At 47.1% G+C, this 23,217-nt stretch overlaps 1 protein-coding gene across 3 annotated transcripts in view; it reads left to right on the top strand.

Annotated features, from left to right (window-relative positions):
* Brd1 (bromodomain containing 1) overlaps positions 1–23,217 on the top strand; it is a 44,917-nt gene that overhangs the window by 13,831 nt on the left and 7,869 nt on the right. The window contains exons 3-9 of one of the 3 annotated variants that reach the window (XR_013046544.1): positions 249–405; positions 5,185–5,316; positions 5,749–5,877; positions 6,329–6,641; positions 9,564–9,830; positions 15,900–16,213; positions 16,296–16,400. Coding sequence is in view for 2 of the 3 variants with exons in the window: in XM_076556525.1 (XP_076412640.1) it covers positions 249–405; positions 5,185–5,316; positions 5,749–5,877; positions 6,329–6,641; positions 9,564–9,830; positions 15,900–16,400 (1,499 nt within the window). In the remaining variant the exon portion in view is untranslated. Of the gene's footprint in view, positions 1–248; positions 406–5,184; positions 5,317–5,748; positions 5,878–6,328; positions 6,642–9,563; positions 9,831–15,899; positions 16,401–23,217 lie in introns of all 3 variants that reach the window. The other 2 variants (XM_076556526.1, XM_076556525.1) reach the window with 2 other exon arrangements.

Below are 23,217 nucleotides of genomic sequence, written 5' to 3'. Positions count from 1 at the left end.
AGTTTGTTCAGCTGTGTTTCTTTTTAGACATTTAACCTGATGACTATTTTGGTGGATGAAATCTCCAGATAGCTGAAGGTTATGAACTGTTTTCATAGTACCAGGGACCATAGATACTATGTGTGTCATGGCTCAGGGAGAGACCTGCAGTGTTATGGAAGGTAACGTTGTCCTGTCTAGTTTTCTAAATGCAAACACTTTTAAAAATGCTTTTTCAAAGCTAAACTCTGAGTTTTTCCATGTTTTAGATTAAATAGGATTGCGAATCAGGTGGCCATTCAGCGGAAGAAGCAGTTTGTGGAGCGAGCCCACAGCTACTGGTTACTCAAAAGGCTGTCTAGGAATGGTGCTCCCCTGCTGCGGCGGCTCCAGTCCAGCCTGCAGTCCCAGAGAAACACGCAGCAGGTATGTGCACATTGCCCCCATCTGCCTTTTGATGTCACTTGCCTCTGAACACACTGATCAGACCCTGTCCCCTGACCCCTGGGCTTTGAGCGGCTAAGCTGCAGAGTGTGCAGGTAGCTCATAGATCCTCAAGGTTTGGTGTGACCTCAGGGTTGAGTTGTGCTGCCATCCCTACTCCGAGTACACTGCTGTGTCCAGTGCTCTGCCAGTTCCGGGGAAGGAAGGGAATGGCCACACGGATATTGAAGACAGGGAGGGAGGTGTGATGACAGCCTGGATCTGATTGATGGGTGGGATCTTTGTGCTGGGTCTTGAGTATATTGCACAAGGAGTATTTGATTTAAAGGCTTTGCTCTAATTGTTAGTTTAGCATAACTGTAGCAAGGAGGAGGAAAGGAGGCGATTTATTTAATTTTTTTATGTGCTTTGGTGTTTTGCTTATGTGTATGTCTGTGTGAAGGTACCAGATCCTCTGGAACTGGAGTTACAGACAGTTGTGAGCTGCCCTGGGGGTGCTGGGAATTTTGAACCTGGGTCCTCTGGAAGAGTACATTGCCCAAGTATAGATGTCTGGTGGCCTCTACTGGTTCTAGTGGACGGAGCTGATCATTGCATCTGTAAATATCAGGCAGCTTTAATGGAAGTGTAAGTCTGTAGAGTCCTGTTGATTCCCCAAAGCTGTCACAGGCACGGCTGTGGAGTGAGCTCAGGGCTCTCATCCTGTACCCTGGCTGTCGGGTGAGCTGTGGTGCTGGAGCCTGCTGTGTGGATTGGACTCCCATAGCTGCAAGTGGCCAAGGGTTGCCCTCTGGGTCTAAGAACTTGCTGGACTGTGGGTCTGATCTGAGTGCAAGGGGCAACCCAGGGAGGGCTTCCCAAGTGTCTGGTCTTCTGCTGCATTCCGCAGGCCAACTGTGTCTGCTCCTTGAGGACACAAGCCTCCTCGGAGGCTGCTGGGGTTTATGAAGCAGCCCCATCTGAGGAATGTCAAGGAAGCAGCAGACTTTGAAGTGCCTAGCACAGTAGACTATTTTTGTTGTTGAGTGAATCAACCATGTTCTTTACTTCACTTGTTGTGAGATGCTGCTATTCTTTCTACCACTCTCTACTCAAAGCACAGCCCCACTGGGGGTTCCCAGCATGCCTGCTTGTCCTGGGTACCAGAGAAGGTCTTAGGGCTATTAGCCATGAAGTAGGGAAGTGTTTGTCAAAACTGGGCATTGGTAGGAACACTGCTTTTGGTTTTTGCTTATGTGATGATAGCAGTGTTGGAGATAAGATGTGGAGAGAAGTGAGAATCCAGACCTAATGTGTTGTCTTGGGCTGGAGGATACTCTAAATAAGCTGAATATGGACCACAGAGGAGGAGTGCTTTTGGTAGATTGTCAACAAGATTGGAATGCCATCAGTACAGTGGTAGGACATTCAGCTGTTGGGTTCTTTTCCTTTGCATACATGGGAGCTTAGAATGAAGGACATGGGTTGCCAAAAGGCCAGTGGGTGGCTTGTGTAGAGATGGAGCTAGGAGGAAGAAAGGGTTATAGGAAAGAAGATAGGAAGGGGGATAAGACAAGGTGGCAAAGAGCCCTCCAGAGGGTCATACCATGGCCTCCGGAAAAGCTGTCCAGTGCTGTCCTCATTTAGACCCATCCTTTTAGAGACAGGTCTGTGAGGAAGAGTATTTGCTGCCAGCTATCAAAGGACATTGAGGCCACCAGAGAAGGGGAGCAGACAGAATTTGAGGATACAAGTTCTGTGGTGTTCCTGGGCTAGGGCATTCTAGAATCACCAAAAAGGGAAGTGGAAGGCACTGCCCATGGCAGAGGGGTTGGACTAGACAGGACATGAGGCTGAAGACTGTAAGCTGTACCTGCATCGTCCTAGTGACAGTAAGGCTTGATGTAGGTAGCTCTTTTTTTTTTTTTTTTTTTTTTTTTACGGCTCTGAGCAAAGCACGTGCTCCACCTCAGCTCCTGATGAGTTTTAAACTAGAAATATGTGATGTTAGAATTTGATTTACTGCTGGCTTTGGTTGTCTGTGCTCAGCCAGGCGTTGGGAGAAGACCGTTGGACTGCTTCTCCGCTGTGGCTGACCTTGGGGAGCGTGGGGCTAAGGGACAGCGGAACAGGGTGAGCTGCTCTGAGAGAGAACGTGACTGAGGTTGGGGTGCTGTACCCGAGTCTACCAGTGTTGCAGTTAGAGAGGCTTCCCTAGCTGTGTGCTGGGTCTCACAGGTCTGAGTCTGGTGGAAAAGGCAGATTCTTTGTCTTGTGCCGTCTGCTGAGGCGGTGCTATGGTAGGTGGGTTAGGGTGGCTTTGTGTGCGCAAGTTCCCATTCATTCTGGTTTATTTTTGTTTTTGTTTCCTCTTTTCCTGCCCCACTAACTTCTTGGGGCCTCTCTACTTCTACCCTCATGCTCAAAGCATCCTGGAGGTCTGGGAGTCTGACATGGCTGAGCCTAGCCGCCCTTGGGGTCATGGTTGTAGCATATGGGAGCCGTTGCTGTGGAACTGGCCTGTGCTTCACAGATGAGCTGACCTGTCCCTGCAGTATAGGGGCTGTTGGCCTGCTGCTGAACTGGTCCTGCTTATGGGGTTGGGTCTGGCCATCTTCTTCCCTCATCCCAGCACCTGGATCCTGACGTGTTGGGAATGGAAGCACGGAGTGCATGTGTTTCTTCTTGGCAGTGGAGGACCACTCCTGACCTTCCCCTTTTCAGAAACTACTCTGCCTTTATCCTCCTGTGAAGACTTCCGCATTGACTTGTGTGTAGAAAAGTAGACTGCTTCAGAGCAGCCCCCAGCAAGCTGGGATTTTTAATGAGGTGATGTGTATACAGGTCCTTTCTGCGTGGACCTGTAGCATGTTGGAGAATGGTAGTGGCTCAGTGTCACATGACCTTTTAAAGATTAAAACCAGGCCTTGAAAAAAAAAACCCACCGCATTTTGCTTGTCCCTAAATACACAAGCATAGGCCTGTTCATAATCTGGAGATTTCATTTGCTTCACAGGGGTTGCCAGGCCAGTGTCCTTTTGATTACTTAAAGTCTGTTTCCAACTAGTGGGCTGGAAGTTGTCCGAATGTTGTTAGGGTATTTGGTTTCTTTTTTGTTTCTTTCTTTTTTTTTGATTTGGGACAGGGTTGACCTGGAACTTGCTATGTATGTAGACCAGGCTGGCTTGAACTCACAGAGCTCTGCCTTTGCCTACTTCTGCCTCCTGAGAGTTGAAATTAAAGGTATGCACTGTGGCATCTGGTTTCTGAATTCATCTCTCTATGTATTTACTGACTCTGTGTCTGTATACATGGATGATACTGTCATCAGCCCCAACTACATGCTTAGGAATTTTCAGTAGTACCAGGTATAGCCTGAAGTTCTGCACTGCTATGGGCGCTGCAGTGTGTGGATGGAAACAGATAATGCCCCAACCCGTCCTGTGCCGCCACTCTTCGTGCCGTGAGGAGTGGCTGCCTATACAGTTTGAGTGGTGACACTTTGCCCAGATACCCTACGTTCTTGATCAGTGTACTGGTAGCCTGGGTTGCAGTGTCTTCTATGATACCCTCTGAGGATGGGCCGTGAGAAGCAAAGCCATTTAAGAAGAGAAGGGTCTCGTGTCTGTGGCCTGTACTCTGCAGCTGGGTGGCATCACATTGTTCATGGCTGGCAGATGTTGGTACTTATGGGTTGCTGTCCTGCATCAGTGTAGAAGGACAAACTTCTGGGGTTGGTCGTTCTTCACCCTTTTATCATAGGGACAGGACATGTGGGTTACTGTAAGGAGGTAGTCTCATAACATTTCTCTAGAGAGCAAGAGTAGGTATTAGTTTTGGATAATGACCCCTGTGATGTTGCATGAGGACCAGGGGTCTTGGACAGACTCACTCTGGGGTGGCAAAAAGGGGAGTATGGGGTGACCTGAAAGTGAAATCTGGGTTGGGGAGCAGAGATCTGGGATCTTGGTTGAATAAGATGCATGGAATACTGAGAGTATGTGGCATGTTGACTTTCCTGGAAAGTGGCTGGAAAACCTGGTCCATTGTAAATAGGACTCTGGTCTTGTTTGGGTTCCTTGATTGCTATCGAGGGATGTGTGCTGTCTCTGTGGCAGCAGCTCTTGTTTCTGTACCTTTGTGAGGTAGTAAGGGGACCGTTTGGACACTCTGGCCTTGAGGGATTCAGGCCCCTGGACTATTGTGGGTAGTTTTTGGCTTTTTACCCTGCCTTGAGCTCTGAGCAGCTCCAGCATTGACCTCCACATGTCCAGGCAGAGCCAGATTGCTTTCCTACCACTGTGTCTCCTGGCTTTCCAGTGCTGCGTTTGGGTTTTGATGACTTGGGTAGAGTTGGACAGCGTTATGACATGTTCTGTCTCATACTGCTCTGTCACCTGAGAAGACAGAGGTGTGACTGGTGACTGCAGTGCCCACCTTGTCTCTAAGGGGTTAGAAGTGATCCCTCCATCTAACCTGCTGAGCCCAGAACTGAGCCTGGGTAATATTCCATTGCCAGTCAGGATAGCTCAGCCTTGTATTCTTGTATACCTCCTTTGTACTCCCTCCAACCCCTCACCGCTCTAGAGATCAAGCCAAGAACCCCTGGTGCCGTGGACCCTACTGGACCCTTCTGTCCCTTAGTCACAGCACACTCACAGGGACTCTAGAAAGAGGATAGGTCCCAGGTAACCCTTTTAGTCTCACCTGTATGAGCTTTTTAGACCCTGGCAGGAAGAACTCGAGGTTTGACTGATGGGAAGTTTCATTTCATCTTCTTAGAGAGAAAATGATGAAGAGATGAAAGCTGCCAAAGAGAAGCTCAAGTACTGGCAGCGGCTGCGGCACGACCTAGAACGGGCACGCCTGCTGATTGAGCTGCTGCGCAAGCGGGAGAAACTCAAACGGGAGCAGGTAAGGCCCTCGGCTTCCGCCACCTCCTGCCACCCTCCAGCGCCGTCTGGGGATGGACCTCTTGCTGCAGTCATGGCATGTCACTGGAGATGCTCTGGAGTGGCTGTTGTGTGCCTGCTGACTTTGTACTGCTGTCCCTGCCCACAGCATGTCCCCATCGTGTGGTTGGTCCCGTGGTGCCTCTGTGGTGCCATTGTTTGGGTGGCTATCCCCTGAATTTGCAAGGGGCATAAAGGAAACTCGGCCTTGGAAGAAGCACGTGTCCCTGCACATAGAAATTTGCTTTGTGGTAGGGTGGTGGCTTGCATGTAGGCTGCTTTGTGCTGATGGTTGGGGTGTTGCTTCTGTGACTGTGCAGTATGTGAGGTGCCATGGTCTTCAGGAGAGGTGTACCCACAAGCCTCTAGAGACAGTGTGTGCTGTTGTTGCCAGGTGAAGGTGGAGCAGATGGCTATGGAGCTCCGATTGACACCACTGACTGTGCTGCTACGCTCGGTCCTGGAGCAGCTTCAGGAGAAGGACCCTGCGAAAATCTTTGCCCAGCCCGTGAGTCTAAAGGAGGTGAGTGTTGCTGTGGCCCACCGTTCTGCCTCATGTGTGACTCTGGATCTGTACTGCTGTTTGATTAGTAAACATGTAACTGGAAGAGAAGTTAACTTGAATTCTTAATTTGCATTATTATTTACTTAATGAGTAATATTTTCATTGTAAAAGATTATGTGTTTCATTGTAAAGCATTGAAAGTGCCCAGGTGAGAAGCTCTACTCAGAACTTAGCTATTGGTGGTGTTAGCTCTGCTGGTACTCTACTTGATGTACTTGTAGTTAAAGGAGCTAGATTGGGAAGGTTCCTGCCATGATTGGGCTTAGTTTGGATTGGCTTAGTGTTGCTGTGTGGAATTAGTCTGGGGTGGGGAAGTACGTATCAGGTGTGATTGGTTATGTGGCATGAAATATATTTTGATTTTTCTTTGGTTTGTAAGTGAAGTGTTTATTTTCCTCTCTAAAATTAGGTACCAGATTATTTGGATCACATTAAACATCCCATGGACTTTGCCACAATGAGGAAAAGGCTAGAAGCTCAAGGGTATAAAAACCTCCAAGCGTTTGAGGAGGATTTTAATCTCATTGTAGATAACTGCATGAAGTACAATGCCAAGGACACCGTGTTTTATAGAGCTGCAGTGAGGCTGCGAGATCAGGGAGGTGTTGTTTTGAGGCAGGCCCGGCGTGAGGTGGACAGCATCGGCCTGGAAGAGGCCTCAGGAATGCACCTGCCTGAGCGACCTGTCGCAGCCCCTCGGCGGCCTTTCTCCTGGGAAGATGGTAAGAACCCAGCACTGCAGCCAGGAAGATGGCAGACAGACGCTTTTTCCCTCAGACTGTATAGAGTTAAGATTCCAGCATGCGGCCAGTGTAAATGCTCCCGAGGGTGCTCGTTCATTTCCCGTCTCCATGTGTGTTGTATACACAGTATGTCTCACTTGGGCCTTGCCACATTTCACATACCCACTACTAGGAACAAATGTCTGGTTCAGCCCAGATCTACATGATACAGGCCAAGAAGACAGTAGAGTTGAGGATTTGTACCCGAAGGGCCTGACCTTGCTTCTGAGGAGGTCTTGCAGTGAGAAGGCAGCTATTGGTAGTTGTATTTCAGCTGAGAAATAGAAAGAGGAGTTAACATTGGCTTTGCCTCTGACCCTTTTCCTTGGATGCTTATGGATGTTCATAGAGGGCCTGGCCTTAGCCTGTCTTCAGTACTTGGCCTAACCCTCCAGGAATCCAGGGTGAGCTTATACTTTGGGTCCTACCAGGCACACGCTGTTGGGTTGCTCCAAGCAGGTTTTTCCCCCCACCCCAGACAAGGTCTCACTTGGAACCTTAGCTGGCTAGGAACTCAATATGTATATCAGGCTGGCTTGGAATGAACAGTAATCTACCTGCTTCTGCCTCCTGAGTGCTGGGATTAAAGATGTGCATTACCATACCTGTCTTCCAGTCAGTTCTTGTAAACTTCTTGCCCCTTAATTATTTATTCAGTAGGTGAATTTCCACATGGGTTGGTGGTCCATCTTGGAACACGAAGTTTTCCTGTATTTAAAGTTGTTACCAAAACCTGAGGTCCTTGTTCCTGTTTTGACCCCCCTTTTTCTTCTGCTGTTTACTGTTCAGGAAAATGGTGGGACTTTATTGACTTTATGTTTACTCTATACTTTCCCTTCTTTATAACCAGCTGGTCACTGTGTCCTTTTGTTCAGTACTCAGGCATCCGCAGGGCATACAGGATAGATAGAATTCAAGATAGGATACAGTGGCACACATCTGTAGTCACAGCACTCAGGAAGCTAAGGTAGGAAGTTTGCCACAAGTTCAAGACCAGTCTGGACTGTAATGATTTCCAGGCTAGTATGAGTTACATCCTAAAGCCTTGTCTATAAAACAAAACTGGTCCAAAAAGTATAGTTAGGAAATAAATGTAAGTAGGCTGGAGTGTGTGGTGTAGTAGTGCTTCTCTAGCATGCACAAAGCCCTGGGTTTGATCTCAACATTGAATAAACTGGGCATGGTGCAAGGATTCAGATTTCAAGGTCATCTCAGCTACATAGTGAATTAAGGCCAGCCTGAATTACATGAGGCTTTTCTTGAAAAGTAGACATGCACACATGCACATACAGAGGTAACAGATCTCTGCAGCCTATATAGGTCCATTATAGTTAAATCAGAGCCATCTTGTGCTGAGATGTTTCCCCAGCAGTCTCTGATGGAGCTGAGTCTGATAGCCACCAGGATTATAGAGTGACCCTTAGTCCTCCACATACATCCATGTTCTGTTCTCCAGGCTGTGTGGGAGGCAAGGGTGGTGCTCCAAACTCATCTGTTGGTTGTGGACTCTGGGTGGTGTTGGCTGTCCTAAGTTAGAAGCAGAGGAGCCCAATGATACCTGGGAGCCTTTGACCCCACAGCTTCTGATTCTCATGTTCTCTAAATGGGCAGGGCTTGGAGGTCTCAAAGTTGACACTTTTAGGAAACTGACTCTACCATTGATAAATAAATTTCTATGTCAGGCTTGTTGTCAAAGAGGAAAGTATAATGAAAAGTACGAATTTATTTCTTCTCAGTGATTGGAGTAGAAATAAAGGGTTATCTGTGTGGCAAGGCCAGCTATGGGTACCTTTGCCACTGTCCTGAGCCCTACTATAATGAAGATAATGGTCCTATTAAAAAAGAAGCAGACAAGCAGGTCATGGTAGTTCATGACCAAAACTCCAGCACTCAGGAGGTTGAGGAAGGAGGTTTGCAAGTTTGAGAATGGCCTGGGCTACATAGTGAGACCCTGTCTGAACAACCAAAGAACAGAAAGAAATGAGCCTTGAAAAACTAGGATAATACTTTGTTGGTTATGTTTTTTATTTATGTTTGGTGCTTCAAATTAAAAGAATTTTGTTTACCTGAATGCATTTGAGGTATTAACTTGAGATTTTGTTAGAAATAGTGTGACTGTAAGCCTTGAGTCAGCCCATTGGGGGATTTTTGTTCATGTCCCAGTGCTGATTAGTGTTCTTGTAGACAGGGCACTTCAGCTGGGCCATCTACCAGGTCTGGGCAGATCTCCTTTATTCTGTGTTTTCCTTTTATCCCTGTTCTTCTTTTGGTTTTATCTTCATGAAGTTTAAAGAACTTCTTTGGCCATTTCACTAGTTTAAGTTAAGTTTTGAGGACTTTTGTAGTCAAGTGTTCCTAGAATTTGGGAAGACCTGTGGACTCTGCAGCCTCGTGTCCATGGACAGTAGTAACTCATGTGCAAGTACTTCAGCTAGGATGACATTTGCGATGTGTAAACAGTCCACATCAGCATATTTGCACACGGCCACTTCTGTTGGCAGTCCATCTTGTTTGAGTGCTGGTGGTCTTTGAACCCCTCACTTGGAATGGGCTGTCTGCACAGCAGGACTGATTGGGTCCTGTTGCAGGAGAGGCCACATATGTTACCTGTATATCCTCTACTATAGCTGTTCTATTCCTTTGTGTCTAGCTAACTGGGAGGGGACATTCTCTTAGGAGTGTCTTTTTTTCTCCTTGTGGCAACAGCCTTTTCATGGGTTCAGAATGAGGGTAGAGGAGTCTGTGTTTGGCATCAAATGATGATGCTGGAGCTTTGGCTATGGGCAGGCTAAAGGATAGTGGAAACTGTTATTCGAGGTGCCTGAGGATCGGGTGACTAATGATGCGTGTTCTTTGGTTCAGTGGACAGGTTGCTGGACCCAGCCAACAGGGCCCACATGGGCTTGGAGGAGCAGTTGAGAGAGCTACTGGACAAGTTGGACCTCACCTGCTCCATGAAGTCCAGCGGCTCACGGAGTAAACGGGCAAAGCTGCTCAAAAAAGAGATTGCTCTTCTCCGAAACAAGCTGAGCCAGCAGCACAGCCAGTCCCCATCCGTAGGGGCAGGGACAGGGACAGGAGGCTTTGAAGACGAGGCTGCTCCACTGGGGCCGGACACAGGGGAGGAAGGTAAGCACGAGGGAGTGGGAGGGCCACACCCATGGACATGGGTGTCTCTTTACAGGCGTGAGTGATGCTCTGTAGTAACCATGCATTTGTACCTTTTGAAGGTCCTAGAACTGTGATCACTGGCTATTCCTTCCAGGTTTTTGTTGCCCTTTGAAAGGATGTTCTGGTGTGCGCTGGCTGTGTGTATTTTGGCGCTTAGTTTACAAGCTTAAAGGCATAGAATGAGATTTTCTGTAACTTGAGCCTGAAAGACTTAAAGGATAGTTTAGATCGGATACTGTGTTGAAGGTGGCTTCTGGGGTAGGAGTAAGAAACACCTATGTTGTATTTTGTGGATTGAGGCAGAGTATTAGATGGTTAGACAGCCTAAAATTGTTTTGACTGTGTGTGTGTAGGTCAGAGCACACTAGTGTGAGCTGGTTCTCTCCTGGCACCGTACAGGATCTGGGGATGGAACTCAGATGGTCAGGCCTTGTCAGCACCTCTCCCCTCTAAGGTATCTTGCTGACTTCGTGACAAATTTCTGAAAGACGTTTAAAAAGTAGTTTTGCCAGAGTACACCCAGCCCAGGGTGTGGGGGTGGGAAGGAGACTGAGGTACTTCTTGGCACAGGCCTACTCCCAGACACTTTCCCAGCAGCCTGAGACCTTTCTTGTGGGTCACCTTCAGTGGGCACCATGTTGTCCTAGAAGCATTGAGTGGCATCAGGGGAAAGAGCCAGACAGTCGAGATGTTAGGATGGGGCAGGAGGAGACAGGAGACTCTGATCTTCCCAGTGGGGTACCTGCATGATAAGAAGGTCATCGTGTGTGTGTGTGTGTGTGTGTGTGTGTGTGTGTGTGTGTGTGTGTGTGTGTGTGTGTGTGTGTTGGGGAGAGTTTAGAGAGTCTTAGCACCCTTTAATCCCCTTCCTCACACTCACCACATTTTAGTTCCATGAGATGGAAAGAAGAATAAGAGCTGCTCGTGCCAGTTGTTAGCAGTTTGGCTTGTGATCTCCCTCTATTTTTCCTGCCCCATCCAAATAGGAATAGAAAACATTAAAACAAGACCCATACTATTGTAGTTTGCATTTTCATCTGTACGGCTGTCTGCATCAGTAGATGTGGCTCTGACCTGCTCCTCGTAATGACATCGTTTCAGTAGGTTTGTGCCATGTTTCATTCAGTCTTATAGATTAACAGTTGGTGACAGTCTTGTAGCCCACTTTCCCCTTCTTTGGTTGCTTCTTTTCTGTGGTTGTGCTTGGCAACCAGCAGAAGCTAGGGCTAATGCCACTGAGTTCTCCTGGCCTTAGGGCCTTAGAAGTTACTTTGAGTGTGTCCCATTGTAAATTTCACACACACACTCTTGGCCTTACTTAGGTAACAGGTTGGATGGGTCCATAAAGTAAGGGTTCTATCCTTGAGTGTGTGACACATTTCCCCCTATTTTATTCTCTAAAAGCTTGATCACCAGAACATGGCAATTTTCTGCCTCTGTTGGAGGTTCTATGCTTTTTTTTTTTTTTTTTTTTTGGTTTTTTGAGACAGGGTTTCTCTGTGTAACTGCCCTGGCTGTCCTGAATCTCGCTCTGTGGACCAGGCTGGCCTCGAGCTCACTGAGATCCGCCTGCCTCTGCCTCCCAAGTGCTGGGATTAAAGGTGTGTGCCAACACCGCCCGGCTTCTATGCTTTTTTTTTAAAGGAACATTTGTTCGTGGGACAAATGCACCCGAGACAGACAGATGCACCTGAGATACTGCTATTCTTTGCACTCTGTGGTGAGTTACAGGTAATGCCATTGCCTGGTTCCCATGGTAGCCCTGTGCAGGCTCCTCTTCCCACTGCTAGAACTGGCTGAGGGGGACCATTGGGTCCAGCCACCCAGTGACCTGTGCATTATGGGTTCTGAAGAATCATCTGGTGGCAGAACAGCTCACTGATAATGCAGTGGCTTGCTCTTGAAAGAGAAACCTGACCTTTCCTCACAGCTGTGTGCAGCATTTCATTTTTCCTCCCTTAAAAGTTCCTCATGGGCTGGCTTTACAGGGCTGAGTGTCCTCCTTTTACTTCAAGTCTCTGACTGACTTGGAGGAAGAGCCAGCAGTGCCGATAGAAGAGCAGATCCAGTGCTTTGCACTGTTGGGCCATGTTACAGGAAGCATGTTGATGATAGCTGCACCAAATGCTCGAGTCGCTGTTGGCCCGTGTTTAAACCTCAAGAAAAGAGCATTTTCCTGTTAGCTGAGAGAAAGAGGAATGGAGAAGGGCACAGCCTGACAGTCCATTCTGAGGCAGAGCTGTGCGAATGGAATTTAGGGCCCCATTAAGAGTGTTTTGGTTGGGTGCAGTCACAAATGCCTTTATTTCCAAGAGGCAGAGGCAGGTAGAACTGAGTTTAAAGGCCAACCTGGTCTACATATTGAGTTCCAGACCAGCTAGGGCTTTGAGACCTTGTGACCAATTTTTAAAAAAAAAAAAAAAATCTGTTATTTTTAGAGAATGACCATAGATTTTTCACACTTAGGCATTCCTTAATGTAAAATAAACAGTCCCACTTAATTTTTAATTAAACAACACTTTTGTGTTTTGTGACATTTAGTTTGTTTGCATTAGAGGAAACATCAGCAGGACAGCTGTTGGGAGCCAGGCCCAAAAGACCAACATTTGAGGAATGAAATCGGTTCTGGCCAGCTTGGGCAGTTCAAGGGGTAGGGTGTTTGTCAGGAGGCCTTCCATGAAGACCTTAAGGTTGGAGAATTCCAGCCAGTTGAATGCTGAGGGACACATAGAATGGGGTCATGATAAGCCTGTGGGACAAGCTTGAGCCCACAGACCTTTACATTTATTGGGATTTAGTGGATTGACTAGGGACTTTGGGGAGACTAGAGTCTATGTGCTGGTAAATGGGGCTTACACCTTGTCTGTGGCTAAGTTGTGGGGTATAGCTCTCTGTTATTGAAGACTGGGCCAGATCAGCACCCCCACTGGGACATCACTGTTTATACACCAGCTGTGTGCTGTTCCTGCTCTATGCACCCCCATGTGCATTCAGCACTGAATACAGTGTAAACTCTTCTTGCGGGCTGCCAGAGGAAGGGAGCAGGAGGTGGATGGCTGGTGGGGTTGGTGTAGTTTCTAGCCATTGGTTGGAATGTCTCCACATACTCTGCTGTGGTATCCGGAGCTGTCTGTGGCTTTAGTGGAAGCATTCAGTTGGCTTGGTGGCTTTGTATAGAGAGAGTCGTGGTCAACCAGGGATTAGCTGGTTCTGAGTAGATGTCTGTGTGATCAGCATGTGAAAAAAGAGCAGCTTTTGCCTTGCTGCTGCTGTATGTTGTAATTTCTGGTTGGGGATTTTTTGAGTACTGACATCATACTCATGTTTGGGTTGTGATGTGCTGATTCTGGAAGTTACTGGAACATGTAGTTAAGCAATGTCCATTTGTTAGAAGACAGTGAGGTTTTGAAAATGAAAATGTTTTGCATTTGTATATTAACTGCCAGTAAGATTTCTGCCTGAGGGACCTGATGAGAGTGTTAGCAGTGGTGCTGACGCTGCCCAGTGTGCTAGAGTGAGGGTTTACTCATCAAGGAACCTGACAGCTTCCGGTGTTGCTAGTTCTCAGCATGGTGAGGAGACCAAGGATCACAGAGTTTTAGTAGTCCAGGTGGTCCCATGGCTCCTGGAAATGGCGGTTCACTTGGGCCTCTGTGTAACCTCCTGTATCCAGTGTGATTCCTTCTGCAACACCTCAGGAGTATGCCAGTGGACTATGTGGCAGTGGTTGGGAACCTGGGCTCCTCCTTGGGTTGCCACAGATCAGGGAGAACACATGGCTTGAGTGTGGATGGGACCACAGATGAGTGTGCCTGGCCATGCCGTCCCTCATGGGCAGGCAGCTTTTGATTTAGACATTGGTTGAGAGTAAATGGAGTGTGCTGGAGGTTCTGTGTCAAGGGCAGGCATGTTCACCTGTTGTCTTGGCGGTAGTGACTGACTCTGAAAGTTAAGCTGGGGCCAAAAAATGGGTCTTTGGTGCTTTAGCGCTGTGGAGAGAATGGATGGAGATGTGCAGTGCCTGGAGCCCCGGGCAGGAGGCCCTCTGGTGCCACCCCTGCTGGTCTCGTACTGCTTTGGGGCTGCTCTTGGCCCTGAAGAGGCCATAGGACTGGATTGGACATTGGGAATCACAGTCAGTGTAAGATGTTTGGACTCAGGTAGGAGGCAGAGACCAGTGAAGGAAAAGGAGGCAGGAGGCAAATTAGGCACTGAAATGAAGGCCAATAGTGGTCACCTGCCCTAGCCATATGCTCCTGTAGCAGCCCACGTACCACCCAGTGCCAGTGACTTCTGTTTTCACGTTTATGTGCACCAAGAGTGCCATGCATGGCTCTGCACTGTTTCTAATCCCATCTTTTCAGTGTTCTGTGTGCTATGCAAATGCTGTGCTCTCAAAGTGGTTCATGAACCTAATCAAAGTGGGCAGAAAGAATTTTTGTCATCATCCAACATGCCAGTGATTCAAAATTCAGCATTTCCACTTCATTGGAATTTTAATCTCTGAGTACAGATTTCTTGGCCCCTATGGCATTTTATGCACTCTTATCTCCTGGATAAAGCTTTTCAACAATGACCTCTTAAACAACAGGCTTTTGTTGAGGCTCTCCTCCCCCGCTTGGTGGCGGAGATGCCTTTAACAGGCTGCACATGCACACTGTTAGCCAAAGCCACCTCACGTGCAAGAGCGGCTGCTTGCTGGCCGCTGTCACACTCAGCTTTGTGTTGCTGACTGGAGGGCCTTAGGAGAACTGCTTTGTCTTGGAACTTCGGTTCTGAGGTAATCAAATGACCCAGACACATTAATGGGGCTTGTAAATTGTGTAGCTTTTCATTTTCAAAGTGACTTGAATTTAAAGTATTGTGACAATGTTTTATGGGAAGTTTGTAGTTTGAATAAATTAAAAACCATACCTGCTAATTATATGCTACTCCGGATTGTTTCAGTTGATGCTCTTGGTTTCTGGCCTATGCCCTGTAGTGAGAATCTCAGAATCAGTTAGCCCAGCGGGGCCTAAGCTAATCTTACACCGTGGGCTTCACTGCCATTCTGTTCTTTTTGTGTGTGAAGACAGGACGATACTTCTTTCTTTCTGGGGTTTGAATTAAAGATTAAGATGTCAGGTCAATATTAGTTCATGCTAGTAAAAAGTTTTATTTTTATTTTATGTGTATATAAGTGTTTTACCTGCATGTAAGTGCACCAAATTCACATCTGGTGCCACAGAGGCCAGAAGAAGGTGTTGGATTCCCTGGAACTGGAGTTACAGATGAGTTTTTGGCTGCCACGTGGATGCTGGGAACTGAACTTGAGTCTCTTACAGGAGCAACAAGTGCTCTTCTTAACCTGGGAGCCAGCTCTTTCCTCCATGTTGGCAATTTGTAAATTCCTTCTGAAAGAGGTTGAAATAATTTTGTGGGTCTTTTTTTATTTTTTATTGTTAAAGCTATAAAGGTAGAGTTGGGGGAACTCACAGGTAGTACCTACAGCCCACAGGTCTGTATAGTCTAAGGTAGTAGAAGATGGTCTTGTCTCCGTTAGAGTCCTCCCCAGCCACTCACTGCTTTGGGCTTTGACTTAGAAAGCCCTGGTCAGATGATTTAATATTTGATTTCCTTCTCTTTGCCACCTTGTGGTACAGCATAAAGTGCTGTGAGAACCTCTTAAGGCTCCCTTAGTTCTGTGCATGTTTAGTCTTCCTCAAGGTAAGTGAATATCAATGCAGAAATTGTCCTGAACTCAGATAAGAGATTTAATATTGCTGTGTGTGAAATGCTCTCTCAAGTTTTCTCCAGAAAGTAACTTGTGCACCTGGGGTTAGGACACCAGGCCCACAGTCTTTGGTTAGGGAAGCACACACAGTGTTACCCGATGGCCCCGGGCTGCTCACTGCTCAGCAGACCATTGTGTGTGATGCTGTTTCCTTAATTGAATTAGTGTTTTGGTGGACTTCACATTTATATAAGTTTTATAATAGATTTTATAATCTTCAGTTTTCAAAATCACTTTATTTATAATTTTTTCAGGAGATAAATCTCCCCCTAAACTTGAACCATCAGATGCATTACCTCTTCCTTCAAACTCGGAGACTAATTCAGAACCACCAACCCTCAAACCAGTAGAACTCAACCCCGAGCAGAGTAAACTATTCAAAAGAGTCACATTTGATAATGAATCACATAGCACTTGCACTCAGAGCGCACTGGTAAGCGGACACCCTCCAGAGCCCACCCTCGCCAGTAGTGGCGATGTGCCGGCGGCGGCGGCGGCCTCCGCAGTGGCGGAGCCATCAAGCGATGTAAACAGACGCACTTCTGTTCTCTTCTGCAAATCGAAAAGTGTAAGCCCCCCAAAGTCTGCCAAGAACACTGAAACCCAGCCAACTTCTCCTCAGCTAGGGACCAAAACCTTTTTGTCTGTAGTCCTTCCGAGGTTGGAGACTCTACTGCAGCCAAGGAAAAGGTCGAGGAGCACATGTGGAGACTCCGAAGTGGAGGAGGAGTCCCCGGGAAAGCGCCTGGACACAGGTAAATGTCAGGGGCAGCTGCCTCTCCAGGGGTCTGTTCATGCGAAACCAGGGGACTGAGTGAGCTCTTGTTGTTGAAGCAGTCTCACTTCTAGAGATGAAGACAGACAACATGGATTTCCTTTCAGAAGCTGTGAACTCTTTTCAGGCAATGGCCTCCATCCAGCCTCTTGGCAGCACAGGGGCTGGCTATGGCTGGCCCTGGTTGGCCCTGCCCTTCCTCTGGCCCCTTTCTCCTTTCCCTTAATTTTTCCACATATCAAGCGCAACTTCAAATGTGGTTTGGTTGAGTACCTTTTATTGTGTGCATGTATGTGTGTAGCCTGTGACCTGCCAGTTGGCCATACCTGGCACCTAGGAGCTCTACTCAGTTGCCACAAACTCAGGGCTCTAGATTTGAACCTGAAGACTTTCTGAAGTTCCCTTCCTGAAGACTGCTTGTCCCTTGGGTGCTCTGAAACAGTCTGTCATTTCATTACTTGCAACACTTTGCATAATTGGCTTAAGGAATATTTTAATGTTTCTCCAGTGGTTTTTTTTTTTTGGTAGCTTGTTAGTGTATGTACATTGTACTGCTAATGGCCTGATATAATCACACTCAAAAAATTTCTCATTTACTGCTAATCTTTTTTCCTTTTAATAGAGACAGTCCTTTTTAAAAGTTCTGAATTAGTTTATTCCTGTATTTGGTTGGTTTGGAGCATGCCACAGGGTGCACACATATGGGAGATGGAATAAATCTAGAGAAAACTGGGGGAGTTGATTATCTCCTTTCACTATGTGGGATTGAACTCCGGTCATCAGGCTTAACAGCAAGCGAATTCACCCACTGAGCCACCACCCAGGCTCCACTACTGAGCTAAGCTGTGTTTCATTTCCCAAGATGTTGCCCTGCATGAAAATTCCCTGTGCAGTGCTTGAATAATGCTGGCTTGGCTTTCTTACAGCTTCCTATCTACCTTCAGCCAGAACACAGTGTGGAAGGGTGGTGCTAAAGCTCTTGAACAATGACTGTCATTAGGCCCTTTGGTACCAGCATCAGATTGTCAACATTTGCTTTCTGTTAGAAATAGGTTTGTACTTTTGGTTTTGGTCCTGGATTAAAGCTTGGTTATTATTATCTGTTATCCTGGCACATGTAGATAAGTGTCTCAGTTACTTTTCTACTGCTGTGAAGAGACACCATGATGAAGGCAACTTAGGAAAGAAAGCATTGAGTTTGTGGCTCGTGGAGGGTCAGGGTCCATCACCATCTTAGAAGGGAGTATGACAGCAGGCAGCCGTGATGCTAGAGAATTAGCTGAGATCATGCATTTGATTCTTAAGCTTGGAGGAGAGGGGAGAGAGCAAGCAAGCAGAAGAGTGAACTGGGAAAGGCCTGGACTTTTGAAACCTTAAAACCCACCTCCAGTGACACACCCCCAACAAGGTCAGCTCTCCTAATCTTTCCCAAACAGTTATACCAACTGGGGACCATGCATTCAAATATATGATCTTATGAGGGACATTCTCATTTAAACCCTGGATCCCTATAGGCTTGTGGCCATATCACACTGCCAAATGCGTTTAGTCCAATTTCAAAAGTCTCCATAATCTCACAATCTTGCTCTCTTAATTTAACTTCTTGTAAAATCAAAATAAACAGATCACATGCTTCCAACATATAAGGGAGGAAGAGTCCACAGTTCCTTTACTCTTGTATCTTCAAGACTGAAGTCAGAACCACCAGGCTGAAGAACTAAATTAGGCTGCCCTTGGGATGGGACCTGGCCCCGCTTGAATTACATGGGCATAAGCTTTGGTTTGTTGTTGCTCTTTAGGTACGGATAATTCCTTAGCTGCCACCCCCCACGCCCCCTACACACACACACACACACACACACACACACACACACACACACACACACAAGTTGCAGGATTAGCTGAGTAGAATCTCATCCTAAGGATACCACTCTCTTTGCTCCCTTTGTTTCATTTCTCCTATCTATTTCAGCACAAGCCTTGGCTCCATCGCTAACTTTTGTGGTATCCTTGCTCTCCTCAGACTGTGCTTTGTTTTTCTCCCACTTGCTTCTTTTTATTCTAGACATATGTAAGAGTGATTACTAGAAACTATATAACAGAGTCGAAATCTCTGCCCCAAAACTTAGTCCTACATTTTAATTTAGTCTCAGGCTGATTTTTTTTTAAATTTTTATTTTATAATTTAATTTAATTTTACATATCAGTTAGGCTGATTTTTAAGACAAGGACAAAAAGCAGCTACAGTCTTTGCCAAAATATCACAAGAATGGTCTTTAGCCCAGTTGCTAATGTTTTTTCACTCTGAAACCTCTTGAACTGGGCCTCCATAGTCTGTCTACATTGCTCTCAGGGCTACTGTCTTCTGAGCTTCTATTAGGGTGGCCATTTAGACCTACTTAGAGCATTCAACTATTTTTCTATTCCAAAGTCCTGAAGTCTTCTGTAATAGTCCAACAAGCATCATGGTCAGGCCTGTCCTAGTAATACCCAACTCCTGATACCAGCTCTGTCTTAGTTACTTTTTTATTGCTGTAAAGAGTAACTTGTAAAAGAAAGCATTTAATTTATGGCTCATGGTCCCAGAGGGTTAGAGTCCATCACCATCATGGTGCTGGAGAATTAGCTGAGAGCTTGTATCTGGTCCACAAACATGAGGCAGAGAAGAGGAGAGCTAACTGGGAATGGCCTGAGCTTTTCAGCCTGAAAACCTATCACCAGTGACACACCTCCTCCTACCTCCTCCTACCTTCTAATCCTTCCCAAACAGTTCCACCAACTGAGGACCAAGTATTCAAATATATCATCTTAGGGATTCGTTCTCATTCAAACCACGACTGAGGAAAATTGCATTTCCTTCCAGGCACTCCAGTGTCGGGTGCTTGCTCTTCATGTCAGCAGGGAACAACACATAGGCCTTGCTGATGAGTGAGTTCTGTTTTCTGGAGCCTTGCCAGGTGGTCAGGTCAGAGAGTTGAGTGGGAAAGGCTGACTTGGTAGTGTCAGTAGGCTGTTGACACCTCTTCATCTCATCCTGTCTCCATCTGTTGGGTTTCCCCCACCGGAAGCACCACACCCAGAAGAGAATGTCTTGCCAAAGGCAATAAGTTGTGATTTTTGGTACAAAATAACTCTTTACAAATTTTTTTTTCTTTTGTGTGTGTGATGCTGGGGAGCACCCCCACGCCCACCCCCACATGCATTGGAACTTCAGAGCCTTGTGGCCAGTTGTGTACCATGGAGCCCTTTTTATTTATTTTTTTTTTAGGTTTATTTACTTGTGTGTTTGCGTACATGCTACAGTGTGTGTGTGTGTGTGTAGGTCAGAAAATTCTCTCTACTATGTGAGTCCCAAGGATGCATCAGACTTGTGTAGCAAGTACCTTTTCGCTGACCCACCTTGCTGGCCCCTTTTTAAACATTTTGAGACAGAATGGCCTTGAACCTTTCCTATAACTTATAGGCCACAACTCTTTAGCGTCCTACCTCAGCTTCTGAAGTAGCTAAGGTTACAGGCCTGTACCAACAGACCCAGCTAATTTAATTTTTATTTTGTACTCAATAATTTCATAGAAACTTTTCTTCCAATGCCCTCTTATTTCGATGAGCTGACAATAGCATTTTAAAATTTGATAAAATCCTGTTTCTTTTTAAAAAAACATTATTTTTATTTTATGTGCATTGGTGTTTTGACTATATGAATGTCTGTGTGAGGGTGTCCGATGCCCTGGAACTGGAGTTACAGACAGTTGTGAGCTGCCAGGTGGGTGATGGGAATTGAACCCGGGTCCTCTGGAAGAGCAGGTGGTGCTCTAAACCGCTGAGCCATCTGTCCAGCCCCTGATAAACCCAGTTTCTGTGAAGCATTTCAATCTGCCACTGGAAGTAAAGACTGAAGCTGAAGCTGTTTGACTTCTTGGGAGTTTCTGTAACTACAGATTGCGCTTTTCCTAGCCACGTTTAGTGAAGGACTCTGGTGCCTTTTTGAGTTCACTGGAAACCCTTCCTGTGTTGCTAAACTAGTCACGGTATGCTGTGTTCTGGTGCTGGGGGATTGCTCAGTGAGTGTCTCAGTACCAGCTGACGTGTACACAGGATGGAGTGGAAATGGCTTTCTGCCTCCTCAAGGTTCCTATCTATCAGCAGCAGAAAGTCTGTTGACCCTGCAGGACACTGCAGGGAAAGCTCCCACCGTGTAGCTGCTGTCCAGAGCTCTTGCTGTGTGTATGTGGCATCTTCTGCCAGGTAGCCCAGTTGGCCATATGGGCTCTCCTAGACCATTTGTCACCTGTGGGCTGTTAACCATGGAGTTCATGAGATGTTACTGGTTTGTACATCTGAGTGGAGTTCTTTTTGGGTGCTCAGTGATAACGGTGAGTCCCAAGCAGTCTTAACTGTAGACCTTTAGGACATGTGACCCTGGTACCTTTGATCTTGACTGAGATTTCTGCTTTCTTATTCCAGAATGGCAGTAGATTTCAGTGGATGCATGGTGAATTCCTAAACGCACTCCTGAGCAGCTGGGAGCCTTATTAGCACTAAGATCTGACCCTCAGGAGCAGGAGGCGTCCACTGCTGCATCTGCCTGGCCCTTGGTGGGCCAGGCACGGGCTGAATGGGCCCATCCTCCCATCGGTGCTGGCTGCGCCTCCACCCGAACCTTCTGGTGCTCTCTGCGCACCTGGATTTCTTGTTCCAAGTTGCAGTTCTTCGCTGTTTGAGGACTTGGAGTATTCAGAACTTCTGATCTTTCCCAGTTCATCTGGCGCTGTGAACGTGTAGGGACTTCTCTGGTGCTCCTCAGTGCACTGCAAGATTCCAAGTTAGATTAAGTACGGACTTATTTACTTTAAAACTGCCCACCCACAGGGCTCACTTGCTCATTGCCTGCAGGATGGGCAGGACGGGCAGGACATGTGGGCAGTGCAGAGCATGATGTGACTGATTTTATGATGTCACATTTTTTGGAGCTGGCTCTGTGTCGTAGATTCTTTACTCTGCCTGCTTGTTTATTTCCATCAATGGACCATCAGGCCAGGACCTGTGTCACCTCTTGTACTCCTGGTGTGGAGATTCTCATTGAAATGGGTGGTGGTGAGCAAGCCAAATGTCTTCCATGGCCATAGACTGTTGAGGGAGGAGATGATTCCTGCTCTTGCAGTCAGACTAAATGGTTCTCACTATTTTCCAGGTTCTCAGTTAACCACTAATGTGCTTGGGTAGCTCACTCTTTGGATCCTAATCCTTTTCTTTTAACCTCGACTTGGATTGGAGTTCTGCTAAATGGCCTCTTGGAATGCAAAGCCTTCACTGCCTCCTTGCCTTGCTCCTAGTTCTTGAGGATCACATTGGAACCACCTGTTGAGCCGTCCTTTAAACAGACACTCAGACACCTACCCTTGGAGGAGATCTCTCTCCCTGGCCAGCTCACCCCTCTCTAAGTCAGCCCAGCAGTGAGAGCAGCCCTGGTGCTGAGCAGACGGTTCGGCGCCTCAGTTCTTCCTGGTGGATAGATATGAAGGAATGCCTAACGCTGTGGCGGAACCTGCTGTAGCTTGAACAACAGAATCCAACAGTTTGAGCCACGTCCTGAGCACATCCAAAACTGGCCTGTGATGACTGGGGGCTCTGGTTAGGGCATCCTGGGCTAGGTGTCAGATGAGGCCTAACTAGCACTCCTTACTTGGCTGTTAGCGTGTTATTTCTTTGTCCTCTGCCTGATTTCCCTTCTTTCTTCTTCAGCTTCTCTTGGGTTTTTAAGCATTGTTAGTCTTGTTGGTAGCTGTACGAATGCCTGCTGAGCCAACCAAGAAGTCCTGCTGGAATTGCCCTTTACTGGGCATTTTGGCCTGGCCTCTGGCCTGTCTTGGCCATATGCAGCTGTGTCTTTATAGACCATACTCAGGAAAAGTGGTGGGTGGGGCGGTATTGTTTGCTGTGCTTTTATTCAAAGGTTGAAAGATGTGCCCAGTGTGTGGTTCTTTAGGAGACAACAAAGTCAAGTGTCATGGGGATATTAGATACTTCTGCCAGGTTGCATTCCTAGCCTGGGGCACAGTGTCCAGCATGGGACACAAGCTTGTCGATGTGCAGTAGGTGGGAACAAGTTGGAGCTTTGGGCAGCATAATCCTGTGCTGTCATGTTTCAGATGAGTCAGTGGAGTAGCTGGTGGTGGGAGTAGCAGCAAAGATGCATACAGTGGCCACACTCTCAGACACATCTCATAGGCCATGTGGGGTCAGTAGAGGGTGGAGAGGTTGGTCAATCCAGTTTGCCAGGCAAGCCTGATATTCTCACTTGGCCACAGCCTTGTGGGCTCTTGGCATAGTGCAGGTTGGGAGCCCAGGATAAAAAGGATCATGTCCCTGCTTGGATCATGTCCCTGCTCTCCCACTTTCATGCCTCAGCTTTGCACGTAGACCACCTGAGACTTCTCCCTGGCCTGTGGGTGTGAGCTTTTCAGAGTGGAGACCCAAGCACCTCAGGGGGTCCTTTACTGGCCCCTCTGTGTACTCCAGTTGTCCTGTAGGAAACCTGGGCCAACTTAAAAGCCTGGGGCTGGGCGTACTTTGGGGCTTAGTTGCAGTGGCACATTTGTGGTGTCTTCTGGGCCTGAGCAAGGTATTTGGGCTCTGCTTAGCCTTTGGAGACTTCAGAACCCTCTGCAACATGTGCTTGGGGTCACTGGCTCTGTCTAGGAGTCATCTCATCTTTCTGTTTGGATTGTCAAGGGCGGAGGGGATGTAAGCCTCAGAGCTAGGAAGGTATTTTGTTTCCCATCCTACAACTGATGGGA

Source organism: Peromyscus maniculatus, chromosome 20, assembly GCF_049852395.1.
Source record: "Peromyscus maniculatus bairdii isolate BWxNUB_F1_BW_parent chromosome 20, HU_Pman_BW_mat_3.1, whole genome shotgun sequence".
NCBI lineage: Eukaryota > Metazoa > Chordata > Mammalia > Rodentia > Cricetidae > Peromyscus > Peromyscus maniculatus.
The sequence above is the reverse complement of the archived record's forward strand: the minus strand, read 5'-3'. Positions and strand labels throughout refer to the sequence as shown.